General features: G+C 36.3%; 6 protein-coding genes across 8 annotated transcripts; 3 read left to right on the forward strand and 3 right to left on the reverse strand.

The window, feature by feature from the left end:
- Window positions 1-3352: 3352 nt before the first annotated feature.
- On the reverse strand, window positions 3353-4096 carry LOC120153309 (heterogeneous nuclear ribonucleoprotein 1-like). The gene is made up of 2 exons (XM_039165297.1): window positions 3741-4096; window positions 3353-3412 (listed from the first exon to the last, which is right to left on the reverse strand). Exons 1-2 carry the CDS (start codon window positions 3969-3971, stop codon window positions 3407-3409), a joined length of 237 nt encoding a protein of 78 aa, XP_039021228.1. The 5' UTR covers window positions 3972-4096; the 3' UTR covers window positions 3353-3406.
- A 3092-nt stretch (window positions 4097-7188) lies between these two features.
- LOC120153307 (F-box protein At3g07870-like) lies at window positions 7189-8680 on the forward strand. Its single transcript, XM_039165295.1, has one exon. The coding sequence runs from the start codon at window positions 7358-7360 to the stop codon at window positions 8585-8587; it is 1230 nt and encodes a 409-aa protein (XP_039021226.1). The 5' UTR covers window positions 7189-7357; the 3' UTR covers window positions 8588-8680.
- Window positions 8681-10425: 1745 nt separating this feature from the next.
- LOC120153308 lies at window positions 10426-11712 on the reverse strand. The gene is made up of 4 exons (XM_039165296.1): window positions 11509-11712; window positions 11091-11172; window positions 10778-10936; window positions 10426-10629 (listed from the first exon to the last, which is right to left on the reverse strand). The coding sequence occupies exons 1-4, from the start codon at window positions 11698-11700 to the stop codon at window positions 10559-10561; spliced, it is 504 nt and encodes a 167-aa protein (XP_039021227.1). The 5' UTR covers window positions 11701-11712; the 3' UTR covers window positions 10426-10558.
- Window positions 11713-12532: 820 nt separating this feature from the next.
- Window positions 12533-13651, reverse strand: LOC120153171 (cytochrome c1-like). 3 transcript variants are annotated; one of them, XM_039165174.1, is made up of 3 exons: window positions 13563-13651; window positions 13148-13368; window positions 12533-13087 (listed from the first exon to the last, which is right to left on the reverse strand). In XM_039165174.1, the coding sequence occupies exons 1-3, from the start codon at window positions 13575-13577 to the stop codon at window positions 12850-12852; spliced, it is 474 nt and encodes a 157-aa protein (XP_039021105.1). In that variant the 5' UTR covers window positions 13578-13651; the 3' UTR covers window positions 12533-12849. The 3 variants fall into 3 exon arrangements, with proteins under 3 accessions (XP_039021105.1, XP_039021104.1, XP_039021103.1); XM_039165173.1 differs by having other exon boundaries at window positions 12533-12944; window positions 12978-13368; XM_039165172.1 differs by having other exon boundaries at window positions 12533-13368.
- Window positions 13652-19768: 6117 nt separating this feature from the next.
- Window positions 19769-20764, forward strand: LOC120153319 (golgin subfamily A member 6-like protein 2). The gene is made up of 2 exons (XM_039165304.1): window positions 19769-20473; window positions 20558-20764. Exons 1-2 carry the CDS (start codon window positions 19769-19771, stop codon window positions 20762-20764), a joined length of 912 nt encoding a protein of 303 aa, XP_039021235.1.
- A 274-nt stretch (window positions 20765-21038) lies between these two features.
- LOC120153320 lies at window positions 21039-24281 on the forward strand. The gene is made up of 2 exons (XM_039165305.1): window positions 21039-22109; window positions 22266-24281. The coding sequence occupies exons 1-2, from the start codon at window positions 21039-21041 to the stop codon at window positions 24279-24281; spliced, it is 3087 nt and encodes a 1028-aa protein (XP_039021236.1).
- The last annotated feature ends 1003 nt before the right edge of the window (window positions 24282-25284 follow it).

A 25284-nucleotide genomic window follows, 5' to 3' on the forward strand; every position in this document is an offset into this window, starting at 1 on the left:
AGGTATATGAATCCCGAAGGTTACTTGCTAGGCCCATACGATGAATAAATTCACACGAAGGCGTCGCTTTCACCCCCACTTAAAACGGGTTCGGAGCTCGGGTATAGAGCCTTTGGATGAAAAATCTTTAAGGGCTAAAATCATTAAAAAACGATCAGTACAACTATTTACTCGAAAATATAATCAAAAGTAAGTAATAAGGATCGAAATGTTACCTTAAAATTTAAACTTACCCTTTTCATTAAAAAGACAACTGGAAATTATCTTAGCGTGACTCACTTACCTGTGTCCCCAGCGGAGTCGCCAAGCTGTCGCAACCGTATTTCGGTTGGGCCCCGGAATTGGGCTTCGACTTGAAAAATATGGATTGGAGTCGCCACCGATCATTTATTTAAAAATAAATGGGTTGATCGGATACCCTATTTCTTACCTGATCTACGTCTTACCAGAAATATGTCGGGCTTGGGAGTCGGTTACGGTCAAGGAAGGATTAGCACCCTTGAACCGCCCTATCGGTACTACGTAATTTCCAGTTGTCTTAATTAAGAAAATTGTAATTTTAAATTAAAAGATAAAATTTGATCATTGATTACTTACCTCTTATTAATTGACGAAAATACCCTTAAAAGTCATAAGATGTGTTAGAGGGAAAAATGAATAAAAGAAAAATAATGAAGAATAAAAATAAGTAAAAAAATAAAAATAAAAGAAAAAATAAATAAATAAATAAATAAATAAATATTAATATATATATATATATATATGAGTAAAATAGAAAAATAAAAATCATAACAATAATGATAGTAATATGAAAATATAATATAATATAAACAAATAAAAAAACCAAAAACAAAAATAAATAAATATATAAATCAAATATAAAAGTATACATATAATGATAATTGGCTTATAAATAAATTATTAAAATATACATATACGTATAATGATAAAGTAAAAAAACTAAATAAAGATAATTACAATATATATATATATATATATGATAATAATACGCTTATAAATAAAATATTTTAAAAAAAGTATATATATATATAAATAATAATATTAAAAAAATAACCAAATGAATATAAATAAATAAAAAATATATGTATATATAATAATAAGATATAGCGTAAAAAAATCAATTGAAAATCATTAAAAAACATACGTATATATATATTTATATAATGACAATAATGTAAATAATAAATAAATAAAAATATACATACAATAAATAAAAGGACTAATATAAAGAAAAATAAAGATTATGACCAAATTTGAAAGACAATTAACATTGATATTGCGCATTAGGGGGATAAAAAATAAACACGTCTCGGGGTAGATCTAGGTTCGAAACTTTGAAATCCCACCCATTTTTTGTCATCGACGCAACCCACATTTTGGGTTATTCGAACCAAAACTCAAGAAAAATAACGTGCACATGCGAGAAATGAACGAATAAAAAAAATACTACATTTTATTTCCTTTTCGAATCATTTATAATAGCTTTGTCTTTGTATTTTCTGTGTTTTCCTCTGTATTTTGTTTGTAAATCGTCCCTTACAATAGTGAGTTACAATGACTATTTATAGTGCTTGTGGATCTTATCTTTAGGAGTTTAAATCATAGTAGAACTCTATCTTATTTTTTTGAGGTTACCCCCTACCACCCACAGAAGAGTAGATTGATGGCAGAGGTGATCAAGAAGATTTAATGTGTGGCCATGATATCTACGGTCATTATGGCCATGAATAGTAGTGAACCAAAAGGGGATTGTATTCTCAGTAACCACAACGTCAGTGTGGTGATCAGAAAGAGAGAGGAGGTACACCCTAACAGAAGATGTCCAGTAAAAAAATCAAGCCAGTACTAGTAGCAGAACTAGGAATTAAAAGATATCCATCCATGTTAAGAAGATACTTAATAGACTCAACCTGAGATCGTTGAAACCAAGATTTGCATACGAACAGAATGTCAAGACCTTTGTGAGCTACAATGAGCTCCAATGATCAAATTGTCTTTGGGTTCTCAAGCCCGCGGCAGTTCCAAAATTAAGATTTTCATAATGATTGACAAGGTTGTTCGCCAGACTCTGCCAAAGATGAAGTTGGTGTTGAGACATACACTGTAGATGAAAAGCGATGAAGAGGCCCTGGTCGTGTTAGGGCACGCTTGGATGGGCTAGGTGAATCATTAGTAAGTGACGCTGAGGATTGACACTTAAATTATCTCATACCTTTAGAGCGAGGCCCCGTTACCAAGCTTAGACATGCCATTGAAGGTGTTTGCCCCGCACCCTCCGTTGTGCTAGATGCCCCTATATTACCCTGCCTTGAAGGAACCAGATTAACTATTCCAGTGCAAGTCGGATTTTGTGCAACACCTAGAGGGTTGGGAACCCAAAACAACTCCCTAAATTGTGCAGGCTGATCCAATTCAGTCTCAATTTGAGGACAACCTGCAGTAACTTGTCTGATGATACCACATCGGAAACAAAAATTGGGAAATCTCTCATACTTAAGTAGATATAACCTTGGAGAACCATTCGTTCGTCGACCAAACACAAGAGAACGACAGATCGGTTTACCAATATCAATAACCACTCTGAGCCACAAATAAGAACCAATTATATTCCCACTATTTCCAAAGGCACTTCCTCCTATACTACCGCTTCCAGATCCTGTATATGCATTGGAACTAGCAGTATTTGTATAATAATAAAGTCCCCCATTTCCCCAAATGTTCCGGGTCACTGAGCTGAAAAAGGAAATATTACCTCCACTACTTCCATCATACCCAAAAGGACTACCTTATCTATCTGTATTACCAATATAATAAGGGCTCAATACCCGTACATAGTTCATATTACTACTAAAACTTGCACCGATTCCAAAACTTGAGTTTAACCCTGGCTCAAAGTTCATGTCCAATCCATAACCAGAACCAAAAGGAGGAAAAACACTTCGACCACCAGCGACTGTACTGAATCTACCATAACCTCCAACATCTCTTGGAGCATATCCCTGACTTTAGCCATTAAGAAAGGTGTTGAACCTATTCAGGTAATAGTTATATCCACCAAGGGGGCTATGACTAGGACCAGGTTATAATTCTTTGGGAACTGCTCATTTAACCTCGACCATTTTACCATTCAGTTCATGGAAATTTTTTAGCAGCACTTCATCCACTGCCTCTTCTGTATCATAAGTTACGAATCCAAAACCCCTAGGCCTTTGGGTATTGTGATCACACATCACTACCACATCTGTGATATTCCCAAATTGATCAAAATACTTCTTAAAGTAACTCTGTGACCGTAGACGCTAAACCTCCTACAAAAATCTCCCTGGATGCTACTAGCGCTTCTACTCATAATGTTCTGGTCATCCCTAGGAACTGCCTTTTTTGCCTAGACCTGAGCACAAGTGATCCAATGATCAAAAGACTAATCTCAACTCTCTTAACATAAAACATTATACTAAATTACGAAAATTACAAACATAACCGATATCATTACAAGGAAAAAGATCAGAGGCATGAAATTATTTCTCTTTGCTTAATTTTGAAATAAAGATGGACAGAATCAGAATTATGTGAAGTCCTATGATTTCAATATCGGTTCATGACTAGGATAAGGAATCGAATTTTCATCTTTTGCTTCAATAAGCTAAATGCATCAAAGAATAAACACTACATTGGACAACATTAATCTAAAATGCTTTGTATAAAAACCAACAACTTACCATCCTACCATCAATATTGTGTTTCTCCTTGACGACTTCCTCAGCAACAGCGGGGTCAGATAAAACAATAAAACCGAATCCTCGAGCACGCCCTGTGGTCCTATCCTTCATGATCACTGCCTCTACCACTTCACCAAAACTACTGAAATGCTCCCTGAGACGCTCTTCATTGTTACCCCAAGATATTCCACCAATAAATAGCTTAACATTCTCGGACATCTTTCTCTGCATTACAGAAAAACTAGTTCATCTAAACAATGTCCAAACTATCCGCAAACGCAAATGAGAATACAAACTTCAACATAAAATGTCCAAATTCATTACCAGATCCAATGCAAGACAAACATTTCATCGAAATAACAGCAAAAAGTAAACCAATCAAAACCGATTACAAAATTATTCGGATACAAAATGAAAACTTTCTCCCTGATTCGAAAGTAGAAGCAAACAGTTCCTTCGACAACCAATCCACCTACTATCACCGAATTTAACGTCACCTGGAATCTAGAAACGAAAAGGCAAAAGCAATAACAGAACCCCAGATAGATGATCAGTCAGGAACCCGATATTGTTGTAGGAGTTTATTGGAAATTTAAGCGACAGGTGAAAAAAATTAATCTATAAACTTTAAAATATTATATATCAATCATCAAACTATCAATTTCATTCTATTACGATCCTTATGTTGATGTGTTATTAACTCTAAAAGTTTGTGAAGGTCTTGATGATTGAACCGGTAATATTTGAAAAATTAATCTATTTTTGAAGGTTATAAAAATCGAAACCATGACCTTTTAAAAAAGTTAATATATTTTAGATTTTTTCTATATATTTTATAATGAAAATCTATTTTTACCCCTTAAATTTAAGTTCGTCCTCTAACATAAAATCATGTGGATGCTCCTGACCATTGTCAACGTTCATTTTGAAGATTTGAATGCAATTTTTGCATTAAAATAATAAAAATCATTAATTATTTAGCTTACTCGATCATCACTAACCCTAAACATAATATTCATAAATTAAATTTAAGTTTTTCCCCTTCAAATATGCCTTCAGGAATCAATGGCGTGGTAAGAGTTAATTGGTGCATGTGATGGTAGAGGTTTTAGAATTGATTCCATTTAAGCTCCTACTAATTAGTTTAAAGAGATGATGTTGTCATTGGAAATTAACCTGTGATTAGTATATTTCCGTGTTTATTTAAAGATAAGTAAACATCTATTTTCATAATTACAAATTCAGAAACCATGAAAAGCAGAGTATATATGAACACTCAAGCAAACTCCCAATACAAAAATATAAGATCAAACCCTGAAATTACTTCACAGCTAAGGTGTATTGTGCTTCTTCATTAATATATATATATATATATATAACGGAGTACTTAAAATAATATTTATGAATAAAATAGATATATTGAAAAATAAATTAGCATACATCAACTTGGGTAGGGATGATAACATTGACCTCAAAAATAAAAAAATATATTAAAGTTTGTACGAGATATGATAAAATCTTTAATAATTTTGATAAGAAAATACAACCCGTTAAATGAAAAGACAAAATTTTGAGTTTGTAAAATAATATGCAAAATAAAAAAAATTGATGTTGATCAAGTTGGTGGATAGTAAGCGGGGTGTAAAAGCAAAAAAATTGAACAAAAGAAAAATAAAAAAAGGGAGAAAAATGAAAAAATTTAAAAATGAAAGAAGAAAGAAGATAAGAAGGAATTTGTTGACAGTGGCCATTAACGATGACGATCCACGAAGTAAAAAATCAAACGGAAAACATTTAATATTATTATAGTTTATTAATCAATTAGTTTAAATTGGATATTATAAAGATTTTATTTTTTAAAAATAACTATCTAGCTCAGTTGGTAGAGCACAAGGTTCTTAACCTTGATGTCGTGGGATCGAGTCCCACGGAAGGCATTTCATAATTCGGAGGTCTTCTACGGAAGCTGCTCTCAACTTGATGTTAGGGGCAGCCTACTATCTTACCTCCCCCTTACCCCATTACATATGGGAACAATGTACAATCAATCTATTTTATTTATAATATTAAAATTTAAGCATCTAATTTTATTTAATAAATTTAATATCAATCCCATCAAATTAAATAATGGATTGTTTGATATAATATCTTGAGTAAATTACATCGTTCTTCATTGACTCTCTCTTATTTTACTTTTCGTAGTTTTAATTTTTTTAATTTATTCATTGAACTTTTTCAGATTGAATTATTTTACTTACTTTATCGTTAACATTATGATGACGTGTCATTTATTATTGTTATTTAGTATAAAATAATTGAAAATATAAAGGGTAAATCATATTGTTCTTCATTGAACTTTACTCTCTCTCTCTCTCATTTTGCTCACTCAATTATAAAATAAAAACAGAAGGTGGTTGGATGCCATTGCCGACCACCATCGAATGATATCGACCGTCATATATGGTGATCGTTCGATCTCAAATTTCATGGGTCGCTTCGCGTTAACACCTTGAGTTCAAATTTGACCTCTATTTTGTCGGAACTTGCTCCGAATCCCATGAATTGGGAATTGAAAGTGAGGGAATCGAAACATTTCAGTCGAGATTAAAAAAATTTATGACATTTTGAAACAACCACCATATTCGGACTCAAGGGGTCGAGATGAACAGACCCACAAATTTTGTGACCGAACAACTACCATCTACGACGGTGACGGTGGCAAAAGAAGAGGACTCGAAACGATATCGTTTTAATATTTGAGTTTTACAAAAACGATGTCGTTTTGATGCTTTTGTCACGTCATAACATTGTTAAAATATTAGCAGCAGATTAAATAAAATAATTTAATATGTAAAGTTTAGTAAGTAAATTAAAAAAAATTAAAAATATAATGAATAAAATAGGACGAACAATGTAATTTATCCTAATATTACAATTTTAATAATTGACGTTAAACGGAGGAAATAAAAGGTGGGCAGCAGTCATGGCATGTCTAGGCATGAGGTAAGCCTAAGCCCGAGCCACATGAATCTTGTCCCGAGTTTGTATTTTCTTCAAAGAGGGTCACGATAATAGAACTTCTTTCAAAACAAGCCATATGGGCAAATATAGCCAATTTTTAAAATTTATCAGTAATTGTTTTGTAACAGTAATTATATTTTTATCAGAGACGGTAGTAATTTGAGGCTTGAGATTATCCTTTTTTAATAAAAAAAAGATTGATTTTTGTGAGGTCTGGGGAAGGTAAAAGACAAAGTTGAAGGCTAAATGTGTTTTGACTGACCCACTTTGGTTACTGCTACAGTAATTTAATGTAAACCCTTTGACAACAGTTTACCTAATTTCATATACATATTTGTTGTTTTGCTCCCAATATTCAAGAGTTAATGTTGGAGGGTCACCATCAGTAGGGGCCAATCTTTTTTATTTTGACGTGGTGGAATTGATTCATAAACTTTGCTTTTCCTGCATTCGCCATTTTATACTTAATTCATTGGACGGTGCAGATCGTCGTGTCTATCTAATTTTCTCTTTGATCCCCGTCAAAGTCCATCATGTTTATCTTCAACCTCCCTCTTCTTCTTCGTCTCCGAAGCTTGTAAGGCTCTGAATCAGCCATGGATTTGGACCTTGAAAAGCGTGGCAAAAGAAGGAAAGCCACGAAGGAAAACGATGAACAACAACGGCCGACGGCGATGGAAACTCTTCCGAACGAGATCATCGTCGACATACTCTCGAGGCTTCCGATCACGTCCTTGGTGCAGTTCAAGTTCGTATGTAAGCGATGGCGTGCTCTAGCTCAAGACCCTGTTCTCGCCGATATGCATCTCTCGTTGAAAGCCGATGGAAATGATTCCTGCCTTATTCTTCACTGTGATTTTCCTATACGAAACCAGCTTTATTTTCTGGATTTATCGGCTTACAGTCAAGATAAAGAGAAGGTAAAGAGGTTATATGTACCTTTCCAAGCTACCATGCCTGAATTTGATGTTGTAGGGTCCTGTAATGGTTTGTTATGCTTGTCTGATTCATTATACAACGATGCACTTTATGTCCACAATCCTTTCACCGTGGATTACACCGAGCTACCGAAATCTAGACAGTACACTGATCAAGAACTCGTTTTCGGATTCGGATTCCATCCGAAAACGAATGAATACAAGGTAGTTAAGATAGTTTACTATAGGAATACTAGTAGTCATAGTTACAGTCGTGCCCGGAGAACCGTTTATTCGCAATCGGATGTTCAAATTTTCACATTGGGAAGCTCTTCATGGAGGAGTCTAGGGAAAGTGTCGTATCAGTTCGTAAGGCGGCTTTCGGAGGCGTTGGTTAACGGAAGGCTTCATTGGGTGAGCAGGCCTAGGCGGTACCATCCGGCTCGTCGGATTGTGTCGTTCGACTTAGCCGATGAACAATTCCGGGAAGTCCCGAAACCGGATTGCGGCGGTCTCAATAGGTGTAACTTTCATCTCTCTGTTTTACGAGGTTGTCTTGCCGTAGCTGTTTATGGGAATTATGGTAAGTTGGAGATATGGATCATGAAGTGTTACAATGACAAGGAATCTTGGGTTAAGGAGTTCACAATTGGAGCTTACACCCCCAAGTGTTTGAAGCTAAATTTCGATCGAGATAGACCGTTGAAGATATGGAAGAACAACGGCTCCAACGGTAAAGCCGTCCGAGTTCTTTGCTTGCTCGAAAACGGCGAGGTGTTGCTGGAGTATAAGAACAGGGTTCTGGTGTCTTATGATCCAAAGAAGGGGAAATTCAGAGAGCTTGCGGTTCAGGGGATACCTAATTGGTTCCAAACAGTTGTTCATACAGGCAGTTTGAATTGGCTTTGATTGTGAGTTGGTTCGGTTCATCTCTTTTAGTTATGCATTTCAATGCTTTGTTTGTACTTGTTCAATTCAGCTTTGTTTCTTACATTGACACACCTCATTGTCATTTATGAACATTATAGATACAATCCAAATTTGGCAATAAACAAGTAGGCATTCAATGATATAAAACCTAATTCAAGAAGAAAAAAACCAAAATGGACTGCCATGTGAACAGAGTTTGTGAAGCTCCAAACTCACCTGCATTTAATAATAATCAACAACTTGCAGGTAACCAAATGGCATTTGTTTTCTTGTTTGAATTAACTCTGAATCGTCCTTCGCCATGAATTTAGATTTAGTTCATCAAAATATGGGATCTTTTGAATCTTGAAGAAGAATATACTTCATTTTTTTACCGATCGGAAGTTGAAAAACATTGCAGTAAAGTCCCAAAGGGGCCTCTAGTGGCACATGATAAAGAGAATGAAAGATTCCCTTCAAAATGGGAATCTTCACCCCGTCCAAGTCTTCTCAAAGTAACAATCATTTCCTGTGTTACTTCGGGGTGTTAGATTTGAATATGTATTCGATCGTACATGAGATTAAGTGAAACAAAAGCATGCACCAAAAAGATACACGAAAAGACTTGCACTGGTGAGTGGTGAGCAGCTGCAAAGCTTCAAAAGGTCATATCATGCGGAGCATTTAGCAGTTAATATATTTGCAGGACCACAGCTGTGAGAAAAAAGAAGCCTAAGAAACTCACCAGCGTCCTATCGCCCGTGATCTGTTGGCAGACTATAAATCTTGCACATGAGCTGATGGGCATGGCATGGCCCCCAGTTGGATAGCCGATACCTTCATAGGGTCTGCCTCTAGTTTTTATGTTTAGCCTTTCGGCTTCACCCAGTACTTCCAATGAATCTAGGGGATAATGACGTTGTTTTTGGTTCGAGTTTAATGGCGAATTAGTGTTTTACTTTTTGAACTTTTAAAAGCTTGATGGTGCGAAGTCTGTGTTTCTTTATTTTAATGCAGCCGAATACTACTTTTTCTTTTGTTCGATTATGAGAGCAACAGTAAGTAAAGAAAATAAAATGTGAGAAATTATATTTAATTCTCCATAATATTGGTAGGGAGGTTCATAATTCGGTTAAAATCGAATGATTCAATCAAATTAAAATTCTTTTTAATTAATTGGTCTGTTAATTTTAGATTCGATTGGTTAACAGTTAATAGTTATTTTAAAATTTGGTTATCGGTTAATTAACCAAATTAACCGAACTAACCAAAATTATTAATTATTATATATATTATTTAACTTTAGGGATGTTTAATTTCGGTTTTAATAAATTAACAGACCAAATTAACCAAAAATATTTAATATTTAATATACAATATATATTATTTATAAATTTTGATTAATTCGATTAACCGATAAAATTAACTGAACTTAATTTAATTCGGTTATCAGCCACAAAAAAAAAAAACTCAATTAATTCGCTTAACGGTGATGCCATAATTACCCTTCAAGTAAAACGAAACCCTAGGTATAACTAGATGAAACTCTAATCTTACATCATGGTGATGCCATGTTTATGTCAATTAATGAAATCAAACTTTTATTCAAGTAGATAATCCTCGCACAAGATAATAAAAACAAAGCCATTAATAGACGCATATGTAAGTAGATAAATAAAGAGAACACTCAATATCTACTACATGGGCAACTAAAACAATGCTTTACACCTGGATGGACCTTAGGGGTTGAAATATATATTTTAAATAATATTTTTTATTGATAATTTATTTTTGTTCTTAAAATTTTGTAAGTTAATTTACTTAGAATATCATTAGTTTACCTTATATCATAAAATCTTGCATCCGTCCTTATTTCACAACCTAGACACCATGATGTTTATTATGATTAATGTATCGACAAATGGTCCTTCAACACCATACAGATCATCGCTTATGATCGTGTAAGGTGACCTAGCTCTGCCCACCAGTGATCCTCAAATGCTCCAACACAAGTTTTTCACCAGTCAGCTGCTCAACCAATCCTTGCATTCCAAAGTGTATCAACAAAAGCAACAGTGAGTCCAAGAGGCTTACTTGGTCTACGCTAACAAGTCAGGGATTCGAATCTTAACATTTACGACCCGAGCTGCCACAGTTATCCTAAATCAACAATAGTGTTGAGATTAGTACCATTAGTATAATGTCGACAGTCATGAAGCCCAACTCTTAAATCAGCATCCCATGTGTTGCTGAACTCATAGGCTTTATCAACAGCATCCCCTTCACTATATCCAACAAACCAACACCTGCTCCTCGGCAGCTTCCTTAACTTCCTCGTAAGAACAACACCTATTGCAAGTGTTAATAACATGGAGGAGAAAGACATCCCAACATTTTAACTAAAACACAATCAAATGTTATGTTCTTTGCTTGGTTCCAAATCTGGTACATTGATGAATTGTCAAAGAATTTAAGTAAAATTCTGCAAGAACTAATTGCTAACCTGGTACTGCTCTACCAGATAGAACAGCAAGTGCTGTGTATATGTCCTCTGGATCTTCTGGTTGAAAATCGAAAGCAATGGCCTACACAGCGGAGGAACCATCAATTTAAGAATGAGATCCAAAATTTTATTTAAAAAATAATAATGGGTATGTAATATTTTGTCTTAACACATTAAGTTAAATTTAATCATTTTTTTCAAAATAATAGAAGGCACTTGGCCGCTGCCGGGACTTAGCGCATCAGCCCTGGGCCTACACTTAATCTCAGTAGGTTCAGATTCAATAGCCCTAAACTCATAAACAAATATCATAAAGATAATGAAGAATGTTCTAGCTCCTACTGAAAGAACAGTAAGAACCCGGAAAAGGAAAAGGAAAAGGGAAGGAAATTATGGGGATGATGAAGAGAAAGGAAACCTGGGAATTGAGAGGAGGAGAAGAGGGTTTAATGATGACCATGAAATGCTGCAAATCCCAGACGCTGAGGGAGTAAGCAGCAGACATGAAAAGCTGGGCTGCTCCCTTCGTAGCTCTTAGTGCCACTGCTGCCACATAAACTTCATCTTTGCCTCTTGTCAGAGTAGATTTTGTGAATGAAAGACCTGACATTTTACGATTGGATAATGGCAAAGGAACCGTATTAAAAGTACCTTAAAAGAGATGAATACGAGTACCCACTCGAACAAACACGGTCCAGCCTTGATGGGCCTCCAAAAATATAAACAAATTATCTTGGGTTAATCTTATTCGGTTTATCTTCAACTTTTATTTTAATTATATTTGCATTATTTTATCAAAAACAATTATAGTATCTGCATTATTTTTAGATTTGTTTCGGTTTAAATTTAAATATATTTTAATTATTTTTTCCATCCGGTTCCAAGGCTTTGCCTTGACCAATTCTGATCGACTTATGTCACACACCTAACTTTAGTAGATAAGTCTTTCAACATGAATTTTCCACATACACAATGACTAAAACTCGAGAACTTGCTTAAGAAAGATCAATATTTATTTTGGTCACCCTGACACCTACTCCTCAATAATATAAAAAGAATCAAGAATATATGTACAAAGAAATATTAGAGTAATTGTCCATATATATATATATATATATATAAGTGGTAATAATAATTATCCGAGGTTAGATTGGATCGGAGATTTTTATATTAAATTCGAATTCCCTCCAACTATAATATAAACTATATGGAGTACAATACGTAACTTACAAAAACATTTGATCACGGCAAATGGTCATGTGATGAGTGACCACATTGTGTACCAACTTCAAGAGAAGAAACCATGTTGCAAATGAGGATGGAAGATATCAGATTTTAAACAGCACATTCATGTGCACTAAATCACATCAAAGAACAAAAACTTATATCGGATTTTGGGAGTATTGGAGCTATAGTAAGAACTTAAACAATGAACAAAAGTGAAACAAAAGGACTAAGATTTATTATAATCAAGAGATTCAAGACAACATGCAGACTTGACACACTGCCTTTTGTAATAAAAACAAACAGGCAAAACCAAAAAGACTTGAAGCAAACCTGGTCTAAGACCCAATAAACCCATCCCTTTGCAAATTGAACATGAAACTATCACCCTTTTGGCATACGCAATGCATGTCAGTTCAACCATTTTGCAAGTTGCTATCGGTTGGGCTTCGACCATCCATCCTTATTGAACTACATAGAAAAACTAGTTGACTCGTCAACATGCAAACCTAGTCATCACTTGAAAAGGCTTCCATTACTCGGTCTTCTTTTCTGGTTCAGCTTCTGCTGGTTTTGCTTCTTCTTCTGCCTTATCAGCTTCCTCTTTGGGTGCTTCGATAGCGACCTCTGCCTCTGGTTCAGCTGGTGTCTCACTAGACTCTGTAGTTTCTTTGGTTTCAACGGTTGGCTCAGTGGCTTCCTTGCTCTCCTCTACTGCTGGTTCTGCCACTGTTTCCTTAGGAGTCTCCTCCACTTGCTCCTCAGTCACAACCCCGGAATCTTCTACCACCTTTTTTGTTCCATCTTCAACTGAGGCTTTGGATTCTTCTATCACCTCTTTGGTTTCATCTTCAACTGAAGCTTCAGCCTCAGTAGCCACTGGTTCCTCGGCAGCCGCCGCTTCCTCTGCAGCAGGCTCGGCTTCCTTTGGCTCTTCCGCAACAGGAAGCTCCGTCGCAGGAGCGTCGGCGATTACCTCTTCGGCTGTGATTTCTTGCTCCTCAACTCTTTCTTCAGTTTTCTCCTCATGTTGTGCAATTTGAGCCGACACAACCTATAAAACAACATATAAACCATAAAACCAAGTATTTGAAAGATGAAATCTAAAAGAAAGCGATGCAGGAAATGGGTTTCCGATAACAAACGTTAAGATCATGATCGTTTGCTTCAAACAAGACCAGCTGATGAATGAACACAAGGGAGCGATAAACAAAGCTTAAACGGAGTGCTTAATAAGAAATTTGATACCTCAGCAGTAGCCATAGGAATCCCAAGGAGATGTGATTAGAACTAGGAAGAAAATTTCGGAAGGAGAAGAACAGAAGATTACTCTAGTTCTTGTGTTTGTTGGGCATGGGTGAATGAAACCAGAATCGCTTATATAGAGATAATAGAGGGCTTAAAAGTTGATGAGAGGTGGTGGGTGCCATTGAAGAATCTTGGATTTGACAACTCATGAGTACAAGGTAAATCACTCATTAGCTTATCTGGCAAAGGCTTTTCAAATTTAGAACAGAAACAGGTGGTGGAATTGACTACATGTGCTAATCACAATTAAGAATGGAAAAAAGTTGAGCCGACCATGCCACAAAAAGGTGCAACCAATGGGTGCAATTTACTTGAAAGGAACGACTCAAATTCTGAAGTGGCAGGAACACTTGGACCGTGACTTTCACCTCTTTTTCTGGGTTGAAAAATAGTCCCATGGGGACATATCTTCACGTTATTTTTTCAGCTATCTATTTGCTGTGTGTTGTTGTAGTTTTGTTGATCACCTAGGCTCGCTTGGCGTATATCTATTGTTGAACTTTGATTTAAAGAATGCCTCATCATCTTCATTTCTCAATTACCACATTTATAACATTTTACAATACCTGTTAGAATATTCTTAGCTGAATCAGTTACATCAGAATATCTTGCTGGCATATCCTTCCTAACAATCAAATAACAATCTATTTGTTATTCACTGCTCATAATATTTAACATTCTGCAGTTTCTGCAGTGGATTTGCTAGTTTCTGCAGTGGCGGTGGGGATGGGGCCCATCGCCATGGAACCCACGTGGGGACATGCTGGCGTGGAAGCACAGACCATGTGAGATGATGATTTCTTTCCTCTCGTGCCATTATTTGGGTTTTATTTGGTGATTTCCATGAGGGGGTTTGTTGGGGCCCACACCAATACATGCATGAATTTGATAAATCCTCACATACCATACGATAGATGAGATGAGATATACAGTAAATTATTCGAGATATAATCGGTCATTACTCGATAAATATTAAATTCGAATGAATTTGAGTTGAGCTCGAGTTTGACTCGAATTTTTAAAGAATCGAAACGAGTTACTTGATACTCGATTCAAAAAGTTCGCATGTAACTAGAAAAAATTATATATTAAATTTTTATTTTATAAAAAATAAATTATTAATAATATTAACATTTAAATATTTATTCTTTTAAAAAAATTAGTAGAAGATTTTTATGTACTTAAAATTTATGTTCGAGGTTGAGTTTTAGCTTCAACATAGTTAAGTTTAAGATTTGTTTATTTCGAGCTTTGACAAGCTTTTTCAAGCTTCAATTTATAGTTTTTCAATTCGAATCAAACTTGAAAATTTAGTAATACTGAAACTCGACTCAACTTAATCACACCCTACCTCTACCTTTCAACGGAACCATGGTCTGTTCTTATATATTTTTTATAAAAATGCTTTAGTTATTTTCTTTTTTGATTGTTCTTCTGGTTTCAATGTTTTATTTTGACTAATTTGGATCAACCTGTGTCGCAGACCTGATTTTAGTAGCTGAGTCTCCCGACATGAATTTTTTACATACACAAAGACTCAAACTCGAGACATTGCTTAAAAAATATCAAATTACTTATCACTTGAACTAACTTCTCTTGGTAATGTTTTAGTTATTTAATTTACGCATTTAATAATTTATAAATTTTTAGCACTGGGACGTTAAATGTAATTGATAATGTAGTACATTATTAAAATGAGTTAACTTTTAATTTAAATCTTAAAGTTTAAATAAAATATTAGTTTAATTCTTAAAATTTAGATAAAATCTCAATTTATTCATGAATTTAATCAAAGTCTCTCTTCATCGACTATCGTTTATCACTGTAAACACCATTTTTCAACACCAACACCTACCACCCTATTTTTTTTCAACACCAACACCCACCATCACATTTTTTTTCAACACCAACCTCATCATCCCTTGTTCCCTGCGAGAATCAAGGCATAACCAACTGAAAATCATTGTAAATCTGGCTATAAAAGCCAAATGCATGTAATCAAAAAAAGGAGGGGGAATTTTCTATCCGATTTTTCCATAGAAATACAAGCATTTTAAGGGTGAATTTTTTATTTTCGTATTCAAATACTGCTTTTTTTACTCTATGCTATTACGAAAAAAAACTAAAATAATTTAGAATCAGAGGGAAAAGAAATAAAAATCAGATTATTCCAAGGTATTTTGAATATTTTTTTAGTTTCGAATCTAATATATTTTTTTTGAAGCTTTGCATGTACAATAAGAAGGAAAGAGAGTGAGTAGATTATTATCTTAGAAGAGTGTCGATCGGGGTGGTTCGCAGTGGTGGTCATGGTGGTTCATGGCCACTGATCGTTTATTCCATGAAGTAAAAATGAAATAGAAAAAGAGGGAGAAAGTTGAGAGAAATAATAAATAGAAGGGGAGAGGAAAATGAAAACCAATGCGCAGAAATGATTCTGGGAGGGGAAAAAGTAAATTTATTTTGGGTTTTGGGTTAATCATGTGTCAAGTCATCCATTTTTAATATGTTTCATGTTTTAGTTTAAGTGTTAGGGTAAATATCATAATATGTCCTCATAGTTTTAGCGTATTTTGCATTTAGATCATTAATTTTAGGTTAAATCACTTTATTGGTCCTTTAAGTTTAATGTGATATGCGTTTTAGTCATTTTATGGTTAATCGTGCCTTAGGTCCCTTCAAGTTTAGCGTTTTTTTGTGTTTTGGTCACCATTTTCTTTTATTTTACATGATTTACGAATTGGCTACTTTGTTTTGTATTATTTTAATTTAGTCCACTATTGTATGTATTATTTGTGTTCGAAATGGGGTACTGATGTTTATGTTATTCCATTTTAGTCCTATATTTATTATTTTATTACGATTCTAGTGCTCTTGTTATGTGATTTTCTTGTTTCATGCCATGATATTTATTTTTATTAATGTTTATAATTTAAAATTATTTTTCACTCATTTTTGTCACTAAGATATTAATGAATATATATGTATATTGTTTATTTGTACTATTAAAGTATGTTTATGTTTTAGGTATTTATTTTACTTATATTATTATATACTTACTTTATATACATAATATTGTATGTAGAGCACGATAAATATTATATTTATATTTTCATTATATTTAGAATAAATATTATGTCATATGTTTAATATCATATTTAGAAAATATGTATCTATTTATAAAGTAAAACAAAGTTAAAATTAACCTTAATGTGTGTATTTATTTTTTAAATATATCAGTGTATCATATTTTATTATGTTTAAAAATAACCTTAGACTTTTAAATCTTTTAGATCCGATATTTTAATTCTTTGACATGTTTATTCCCCGAACTACGTTTAGACTTTAAATATTGACATAATTAAATAGGTTAAATAGAGCTTTCATTTTAGCTTAGATTTCAAAGTATTCTTTTAATTTAGGGGATAATTCGAGTTGGCCCTCGCGTAAACGCTCGAGGGACCATCTCGATTATTCGATTTAATAATTATTTAAAATCAAACATGATTAATACTAGAGCCTACATTTTTAGATTTGAGCCCCCTAGGTTCTTTAATTCTCATAATTTGACACCGTAGGTTAGAAAAGAGCCTTAATTAAATTTTAGTATAATTAGGATTAAATAAAATTTTGCTTGAACGCATTATTTTTATAAATCTAAGGCATTGTTCACTTATTAAGGAATTAATAGTATATCTCCCGCGATCATGCTCAGGGGGTAACTACTGGTAATTCCCTAAATAAGTCGACATCCTTTTAAAAACCATATCATGTTTAAAAAAAATGAGGTAATGTTCGGTTATTAGACACAATAGCTGATCTCCCGCATTTACGCTCGGGGGCGAATGCTATCGGTCTCAATAAACGAATATCCTTTTCAAACTCTGCATCCTTAATGATTTTAAGTTAAATAAAGATTGAATTCAAAATTTCCAATTTTAAATATAGGGTAACCAACTAGGTACTAATTTTTGGGCGCTTGTAGGGGTGCTAATCCTTCCCCACGCGTAACCGACTCCCGAACCTGATTTCTGGATTTGTGCAGACCCCAAAACTTAGTATTTTATTAGAATAAAATATTTTATTAAAATCACCCAGTTTTTTATGGTATTCCAATCTCACCTTAAATGATTGGTGGCAACTCCTCACATTTGAAACGATTTTCAAAGAGAAAACCACGAGTCGATATCGGCCTTTCCCAGCCCGGGCGAAAAACGGTGTCAACAGCTTGGCGACTCCGCTGGGGAGTTTTGTTTTTAAAACAAATTGAGAGTCGAGCCACGAGTTGGTTACCATGTATTTACTATTTTGGAAATTACGGTTCGATCTTATTTAATTTTCTATTCATTATCTTATTTCAAAAAAAAGAAAAAAACTGATTTCACTCTGGTTAATGCTTACATTTTTGTGAATATTTAGGATATTTGCATATCATAGCTCTAAACTCGAGCTCAAACCTAGTTTACCTAAGTAGGGAGAAACATCACACCTCACAGGAGCATTGGGCTTCCTTGTATGGGTCTGATAAAGTATCTCTGGAAAGTACCCTAAGTTGCCTATCCGGATATTGGATCTGAGGTACGCTTTTAGTGGTGTGATCCCCTGAGCTGAACCTATTCGTAAGTCTGTAACGGGCCAGAATCGGGGGTAACCTTAACAGGTTGGAAAGATGGCTTGGGAACCTTCGTTAGAACCCAACCTCATATAGAAAATTTAGTAAGCCTACCCCGTTAGAGACATGTGGTCAACCTAGGAGAATTAGATCGTATGAGACTAGGATTCTTAATTTTTTGTGATTATTTTACGTTCAAACTTTTAAATATTCATTAATCTTTCCTCGATTCTTAGTGATTTATTCTAATGTCACTAACTTTTTGCTTTGTTTTCTTGATTGCATGTATCATTATCATATAATGTCATTTCATAAATGATATTGATTCCCAGATTACCTAGTTAGTATAAAAAAGCTTAAGGCAGCATTGTCTTTCGATGGGACTAAGAATGCAATCAGTGTTCAGACCTGGGCTGAATATGGGCAGACGCGGTTCGGGGACAACCTTGTTAGTACTGAAGATTCAGTTTTTCCGGAGAAGGTGATTATTTGAGTCAAGCAGGCACATTGGGCAGAATTATCAAGAATCTGGTCTACATGGGACGATAACGAAAAGACTTTATTTAGAGAGACATATGGCGATATCGTAGAGCTACTAAGAGTGCCAGTAGATTCAGTGGTGATTCGAGCCTTAGCCGAGTGTTGGAATCCAGCTTACAGGTGTTTTACTTTCGGTAAAGTAGACATGACCCCTACTTTGGAAGAGTATACAGCTTTGATGAATATCCCGAATGTTAGAAGACATTCCATTTACACCAAGGCAATTCGACCTAAGGGGTTCATAACTAAAATGATCACACTGACGGGAAAGACCAAAGAGTGGGTCGAAGAGTACATTCGTGATGAGGGGATCTCTTGGGCTCAGCTGAAGAGTTTGATTTTTGAGCAGACTCCATCAAAAAGAAGAAGAGATCACTTCGCACTTGCAATATATGGCCTGGTAATTTTCCCCAAGAACGAGGATCACTTTGACATTGCCTTAATCGATTTCGTCGAAGCTATTGCCAGAAAGAATACCGCACCAGCCATCCTTGCGGAAACATTCTTGTCACTGAACCAGTGTAGACGATTGGAAGGAGGTCAGTTCACTGGATGTACTTCACTATTACTAGTTTGGTGGTGGAGCCACTCTTGGATAGTTGAGAAGGGCTGGGCTCGGAGACATCAATCGAATTTTTTGCCTATGGTGGATTTCCTCGACAAATGCCAAATCCCGGAGCATAGCAAGAGAAAAGATTGGGTTGAAGCATTCCGTAACGTAAAGGATACTGAGATTGTGTGGAAGGCTTACTGGTTACCCAAGGAGGATATACTTTTCAGAAGCGGTAACGATAGCTTTGTGATGCTGCACGGATTATGGGGAGCAATCGGGTATACTCCACTAATTGTACTCAGATAATTCAGTACCCGACAGTTTGTACCAGCTACCCACGGCCTGAAGGAGGCATAATTTTCTTTCTCTACTCCAGGTTACCGAGAGCGGATTTAAAAAATCTATACAGCATGGCAGAAACCCCACTGTATGAACTTCAAAATGATAGAGCCTGGATTCACTCCAGCCTATGAGGTTTGGAGGTCACAGAGAATTAATAACAATACACCAAAGCCAAATTTAGAAGACGAGTTGACTATGGAGAAGCGATTGAGGAGGCTCCCAACAGAGGCTGAATTGTTAAAAGAGGATATGCGACTAATGAATCTGGAGAGAGAAAAAGTACAGAGAAACTTCTCAGATGAGAAGACAATGTGGGAGCTCGAGATGATTAAGAAGGATGGAGTGATAAAACAATTAGCCAAAGACAAAGAGAAGGTTCAAGAGAGTTTTGATGCACTAAGTCAAGATTTTCGGGCCTTAGAGAAGAATATGAGAGCCCAGGGTCTACATCATACTGCTAAGACCCTAAAAATAAAACTTGATAGGGTAGAAAGAAGCGCAAGAAGAGGTCAAGAAGAAAAGAAGCGAGCCCTGCAGCACGCTCAAAAAATGAGAGAGCAAAGATATGAGGCTAACCAAGAATTGACACAGAAACGGGCACAGATTGAACGGCTCGAAGCACAACTACTTAGTATGGATAAGACTTTTCACAGCGATGTACTCCGTCTTCAAAAAGAAAATGTGATGTTGAAGAAAATGATAACAGAGTTAGAAGAAGCAAGGTTGATCTACTCATCTGCACAAGACGTAGCCAGGCAAGAGAATGAGGCTTTAAAAGTTAAGATTGCTGAACTAGAAGCTGCAGTATAGAGAGGCCATCAACGAATCCAACAGTTGGAAGAAAGTCGACCATTGACCAATCCATAGCTTAGAACTGCGCTACGGCAGGCTCAGGACACCATTCAGAGGCATCTTGAAGTAATGGAAAGAGCAGTGAATCAAGCCCGTGATGTTGCTCGTCAAGTCTACGAGATATCTGAAGAAGCGACAGCTCTCAGAGTTTTTGTGATCCCAAATTCAGAGGAAGAGCGACGCATCCTGGGGTTGATGATAGAGCTCGAGAGATTAGGCGATAGGGCAAGATTCTACGTTTAATTTCAATGAAGATGTATTCTATTTGCCTAAATGCTTAGACTTTGTGTGTTGTTGAGTACTTTTTGTATGAACTAAGTTATTTCGGAATCAATATCGGGTTGCATTTGCATTTGCATTTTCTTACATTTTTTCAATATTTGAAATCTTAATAATTGCATTATAACAATTCATTCATTCATTAAAATTCACCAAATAATAAAATATAATTTCTAATTATTTGAAGGTTATCCTGTCATTCACCTCACACCTATACGGTACCCGTAAAACTAAGAAAATGGAGGCGAAATTAGCTCAAATTGAACAAGAACACAAACAAGCTCAAGCAAAAATGAGAGAAAGATTAAGCAAAATGGAAGCAGAGATGGAAAGCTCACAAGACGGTTTGCTACAAAAGATCGAAGAAATGTTTAAGAAGCACGCTACAAGTGGAAAAGCTATTGTTGACCAACCAAAATCATCTGATCAGGATCTCTTGCATCCTCCAGGGTTTGAACCTATGGCATCGCATCCTGTCAGGTTTACATCTGGCCCCCAGCACCCACCAGGGTTTACACCCGACCCTTCGCATCCTCCCGGTTTCACCCCAGTGCACATTTCAGTTAGATCGCCAGTTGTGCAAGAGGCTCACCCAGGAGTCTATATAGCGAATCAACAAAATCATAATGAGCCCGTATTTCAAATCGATCACCCACCGGCCGCTAGGGCAAGACCCATTGAATTAGGCGTAGAAGAGTTACCACCTGATTTTCAGGAAGTCTCAGAAAAAGGAAGGGTTAACAGCGATATAACCCAGCAGTTGAAAAGCATGGAGGAAAGAATGAGATCAGTAGAATTGGAGCCATTCTATGGAATGGATGCTAGAGAGCTAAGCTTAGTGCCCGACCTGATTCTACCCTCGAAGTTCAAAGCACCAGACTTTGAAAAGTATGATGGAACTACTTGCCCATCAGCTCACCTCGTCATGTTCTGTAGAAGAATGACAGGGTATACTGAAAATGAGAAACTATTGATACATTGTTTCCATGACAGCCTAACAGGATCAACAATTAAATGGTACAATCAATTAACTAGATCCCAGATCAAGTCATGGAGAGACTTGGCTCGAGCATTTTATGAACAGTATCATCACGTCACCGAACTAGTGCCTGATAGATGGACATTACAGAACATGGAAAAGCGACATAATGAAACTTTCAGACAGTACGCCCAAAGGTGGCGCGATGTTGCTTCACAAGTACAACCCCCGTTGCTGGAAAAGGAGGCTACGATTATCTTTGTACATACTCTGAAGGCTCCATATTTGGGGCATATGTTGGGAAATGCTACCAAGAATTTTGCTGACTTGGTTCTTTCTGGAGAATTAATTGAAAATGCCATTAAAAGTGGCAAGATTGAAGGAGGTGATGGGTCAAAGAGGCCCTATTTCAAGAAAAAAGACAATGAAGTGAACTAGACGAGTACTTATAGCAAGAACTACACAGCCAGCGTCACGATTTCGCAGCCTAAGACAGAGAAGACCAACACCCATGAAAATAGAGGCCAGAGAAGAGAGAATACAATACCGACTTTCTTACCAATGCCAGTACCATATTCAGAAATCTACGCCTCGCTCTTGAAGGCGGATTTAATACACCCTTACAAATTGACTCCGATGCAGCCACCTTACCCTCACTGGTATAATGCCAATGCTCACTGTGAATACCACGCAGGGATTGCTGGGCATGATATCGAGAACTTCCCGCAATTTAAGAAGGTTGTACAAAACCTTATCAACGCTGGAGATTTGGAATTCAAAACACCGGCTGTAAATACTCACCCTATGCCTAATCATGGGGGGCAAGGAATTAACATGGTCGAAGAAGAAGAGATCAGGACGACCAAGAGAAATGTGTCAGAAGTCAAATCTCCCATCTGTTGGGTGTTCAGGCAGTTATGTACATCGGGAATGATTAAGGGTAATCCCAAATCAAGGTCATTGGAACGAGAAACATATTGTGAACATCACCAAACTAAGGACCATGATATCCAGAATTATACTGAATTTCGAGAATTGCTTCAAAAAATGATGGATAGTGGAGAAGTGGAATTTTTCAGTAAGAAGGAAAAACCAAGAGAAATAGACATTTGTATGATGGATGACTCGGGCAGAATGACGGGGATGAGAAAGCCGATAGTCATCACAATTAATCCGGGACAAGAGAGATCATCGTCAACAACTCCAAGGGTGGTGATTACAACTTCGTCCCCCTTCCTATTCAAGGATACTCGACAGGTTCCTTGGAGCTATACAACCAATGTATCAATACCGGAGGGGTCCAAGTTGTCTGAAGGAACAAACGAGGAAAATAACTCAAGCTCAGATGAAGTAAGTGAGGTAGGACATTTCACACGAAGCGAAAGATGCTACTCACCAGATACATCCCTCGAGGTAGACAAAGGAAAAGCTAAAGCCAAAGCCGTCGTAATGCCAAAAATTTTCAATGAAGAACCTCCACCAATCATTAACGAGCCTGTGACTGAAGCTCAAGGTCGTGAGTTTTTGAGGTTTCTTAAGCACAGTGAATACAATATAGTGGAGCAGCTTCACAAACAGCATGCAAAAATCTCAATCTTGGATCTTTTAATCAATTCCGAAGTACATCGAAACGCCTTGCTAAAAGTGCTCAACCAAACATTTGTTCCTGAGGATATCTCGACGAATAAATTGGACCGAATTATGGGTCACATAGCTGCTGACAACTATATTACCTTCACTGATGATGAGATCCCGGAAGGAGGGATGGGATCCATTAAGGCTTTAAACATCATTGTGCACTGCCACAGTCATGTCCTGCCAGGGGTTCTTATAGATAATGGGTCGGCACTGAATGTAATGCCCTTTGCTACACTGCAAAGGATGCCCATTGATAGCTCACACATGAGAGCGTATCATAACATCGTCAGGGCATTCGACGGAACCCAGAAGGACATGATGGGAAGGATGGAAATACCCTTAATGATCGGGCTTGCTATTTACAATGTTGATTTTGTGATAATGGATATCCACCTGACATACAACTGTTTGTTAGGAAGACCTTGGATCCATGCAGCAGGGGCAGTTCCTTCATCCCTGCATCAAAAGCTGAAGTTCATAATTGATAGAAGATTGGTCAGTATTGGGGCTGAACAAGAAATCATAGCTTCTGTAACGTCTGAGACCCCGTATATCGACATTAATGAGGATACCTTGGAGTGCTCATTCAGGGCTTTGGAATTCATCAATGCAACCTATGTGGCTGAAGATAGTAGAATTCCACGACCCGCACTGTCAAATTATACTAAGATGACAGTGAGACAAACCCTAGGAAGAGGAGCAAAGATCGGTAAAGGACTGGGAAAAGAGCTGCAGGGGCAGCTACGACACATAACTGTTGAGTGGAAGAATGACCGTTTCGGGCTCGGATTTAAGCCCACATTCCAGCAGAGGGGTCAAGAAATGAAGAAAAAGAATCAGGCAAGAAAGGCCAGATTGAGATGAGAGGATGTCTCGGGTGAACGCATGTCATTTCCTCCCCTGAAGAGCTCTTTCAAATTTGGAAGAGTGTACAACGCAGAACAACAGCTAACTAGCACCATCGAAACCGAGGTGACAAGCGAAGCTCTGAAAGGACTGTCAATCAATATGATTTCTGGGGGCAACCAACCCGGTAAATTTCTAGCTGGAATCCGTCCGTGCTTACCTGGTGAAAAGCTCGACAATTGGACAGCCGAGGACCTCCCTAAAGTTTTTAGGGTCAATCCAAAGTAATGCCCAGAAATAATTTGTATTAGCATCTAAAAAAATATCTGTTGAACTTCTTGTAAAATTTCACGCTTATCCCATCAATCAATAAAAGATATTTTCCTCAAATAACAATCATTTTCATTCTCCACATTATTCCATAATGTTCTTCATATCATATTATTTATTCTCCAAATCTCCAAATTCTTCATTTTTCATTACATCATATTTTTATTTCTTTACTCTCCAATATATCCTAGTCAAATTTCATGCAGATATCGCAATAATACTAGCATAATTGTTCCTGAGGCTAGTTGCAAGACAAATTTCAAGCGATCACCATATTTGGAAGAAGTCAAAGAATGTGAAGATGAAGAAGACTGTGAAGTCCCTAGTGAGCTATTAAGATTGGTGGAAAGAGATGAGAAACATATCCTACCCCACAAGGAAGAAGTAGAACTTGTAGACTTGGGGACCATTGAGGTACAAAGAGAAATAAAGATTGGCACTACTCTATCCGCAGAAATAAAGTTAGAGTTGATAAGTTTGCTCCAGGAGTTCAAAGACATCTTTGCTTGGTCGTATCAAGATATGACAGGGCTAAGTACTGATATAGTAGTCCACACATTGCCCATCAAACCAGAATGCAAACCCGTCCAACAAAAACTCAGAAGGATGAAACCAGAGATGTTATTAAAGATTAAGGAAGAAGTATCGAAACAGATTGATGCAGGTTTTCTTCAGGAGTCCAAATATCCTG

Source organism: Hibiscus syriacus, unplaced genomic scaffold (assembly GCF_006381635.1).
Source record: "Hibiscus syriacus cultivar Baekdansim isolate YM2019G1 unplaced genomic scaffold, ASM638163v2 tig00111099_pilon, whole genome shotgun sequence".
In the NCBI taxonomy this organism is placed as follows: Eukaryota; Viridiplantae; Streptophyta; class Magnoliopsida; order Malvales; family Malvaceae; genus Hibiscus; species Hibiscus syriacus.

What these genes read in the sequence shown, in the direction of transcription:
- LOC120153309 (XM_039165297.1), bottom strand. Translation starts at nt 3,971, where the DNA reads ATGCAGAGAAAGATGTCCGAGAATGTTAAGCTATTTATTGGTGGAATA.
- LOC120153307 (XM_039165295.1), top strand. Translation starts at nt 7,358, where the DNA reads ATGGATTTGGACCTTGAAAAGCGTGGCAAAAGAAGGAAAGCCACGAAG.
- LOC120153308 (XM_039165296.1), bottom strand. Translation starts at nt 11,700, where the DNA reads ATGTCAGGTCTTTCATTCACAAAATCTACTCTGACAAGAGGCAAAGAT. An exon ending in CTCCTCCTCTCAATTCCCAG is followed by an intron (nt 11,173 to 11,508) that starts GTTTCCTTTCTC and finishes TCCGCTGTGTAG; the next exon opens with GCCATTGCTTTCGATTTTCA. An exon ending in ATCTGGTAGAGCAGTACCAG is followed by an intron (nt 10,937 to 11,090) that starts GTTAGCAATTAG and finishes CACTTGCAATAG; the next exon opens with GTGTTGTTCTTACGAGGAAG.
- LOC120153319 (XM_039165304.1), top strand. Translation starts at nt 19,769, where the DNA reads ATGATAGAGCCTGGATTCACTCCAGCCTATGAGGTTTGGAGGTCACAG. An exon ending in TTGCTGAACTAGAAGCTGCA is followed by an intron (nt 20,474 to 20,557) that starts GTATAGAGAGGC and finishes GCGCTACGGCAG; the next exon opens with GCTCAGGACACCATTCAGAG.
- LOC120153320 (XM_039165305.1), top strand. Translation starts at nt 21,039, where the DNA reads ATGGAGGCGAAATTAGCTCAAATTGAACAAGAACACAAACAAGCTCAA. An exon ending in CCAAGAATTTTGCTGACTTG is followed by an intron (nt 22,110 to 22,265) that starts GTTCTTTCTGGA and finishes ACGATTTCGCAG; the next exon opens with CCTAAGACAGAGAAGACCAA.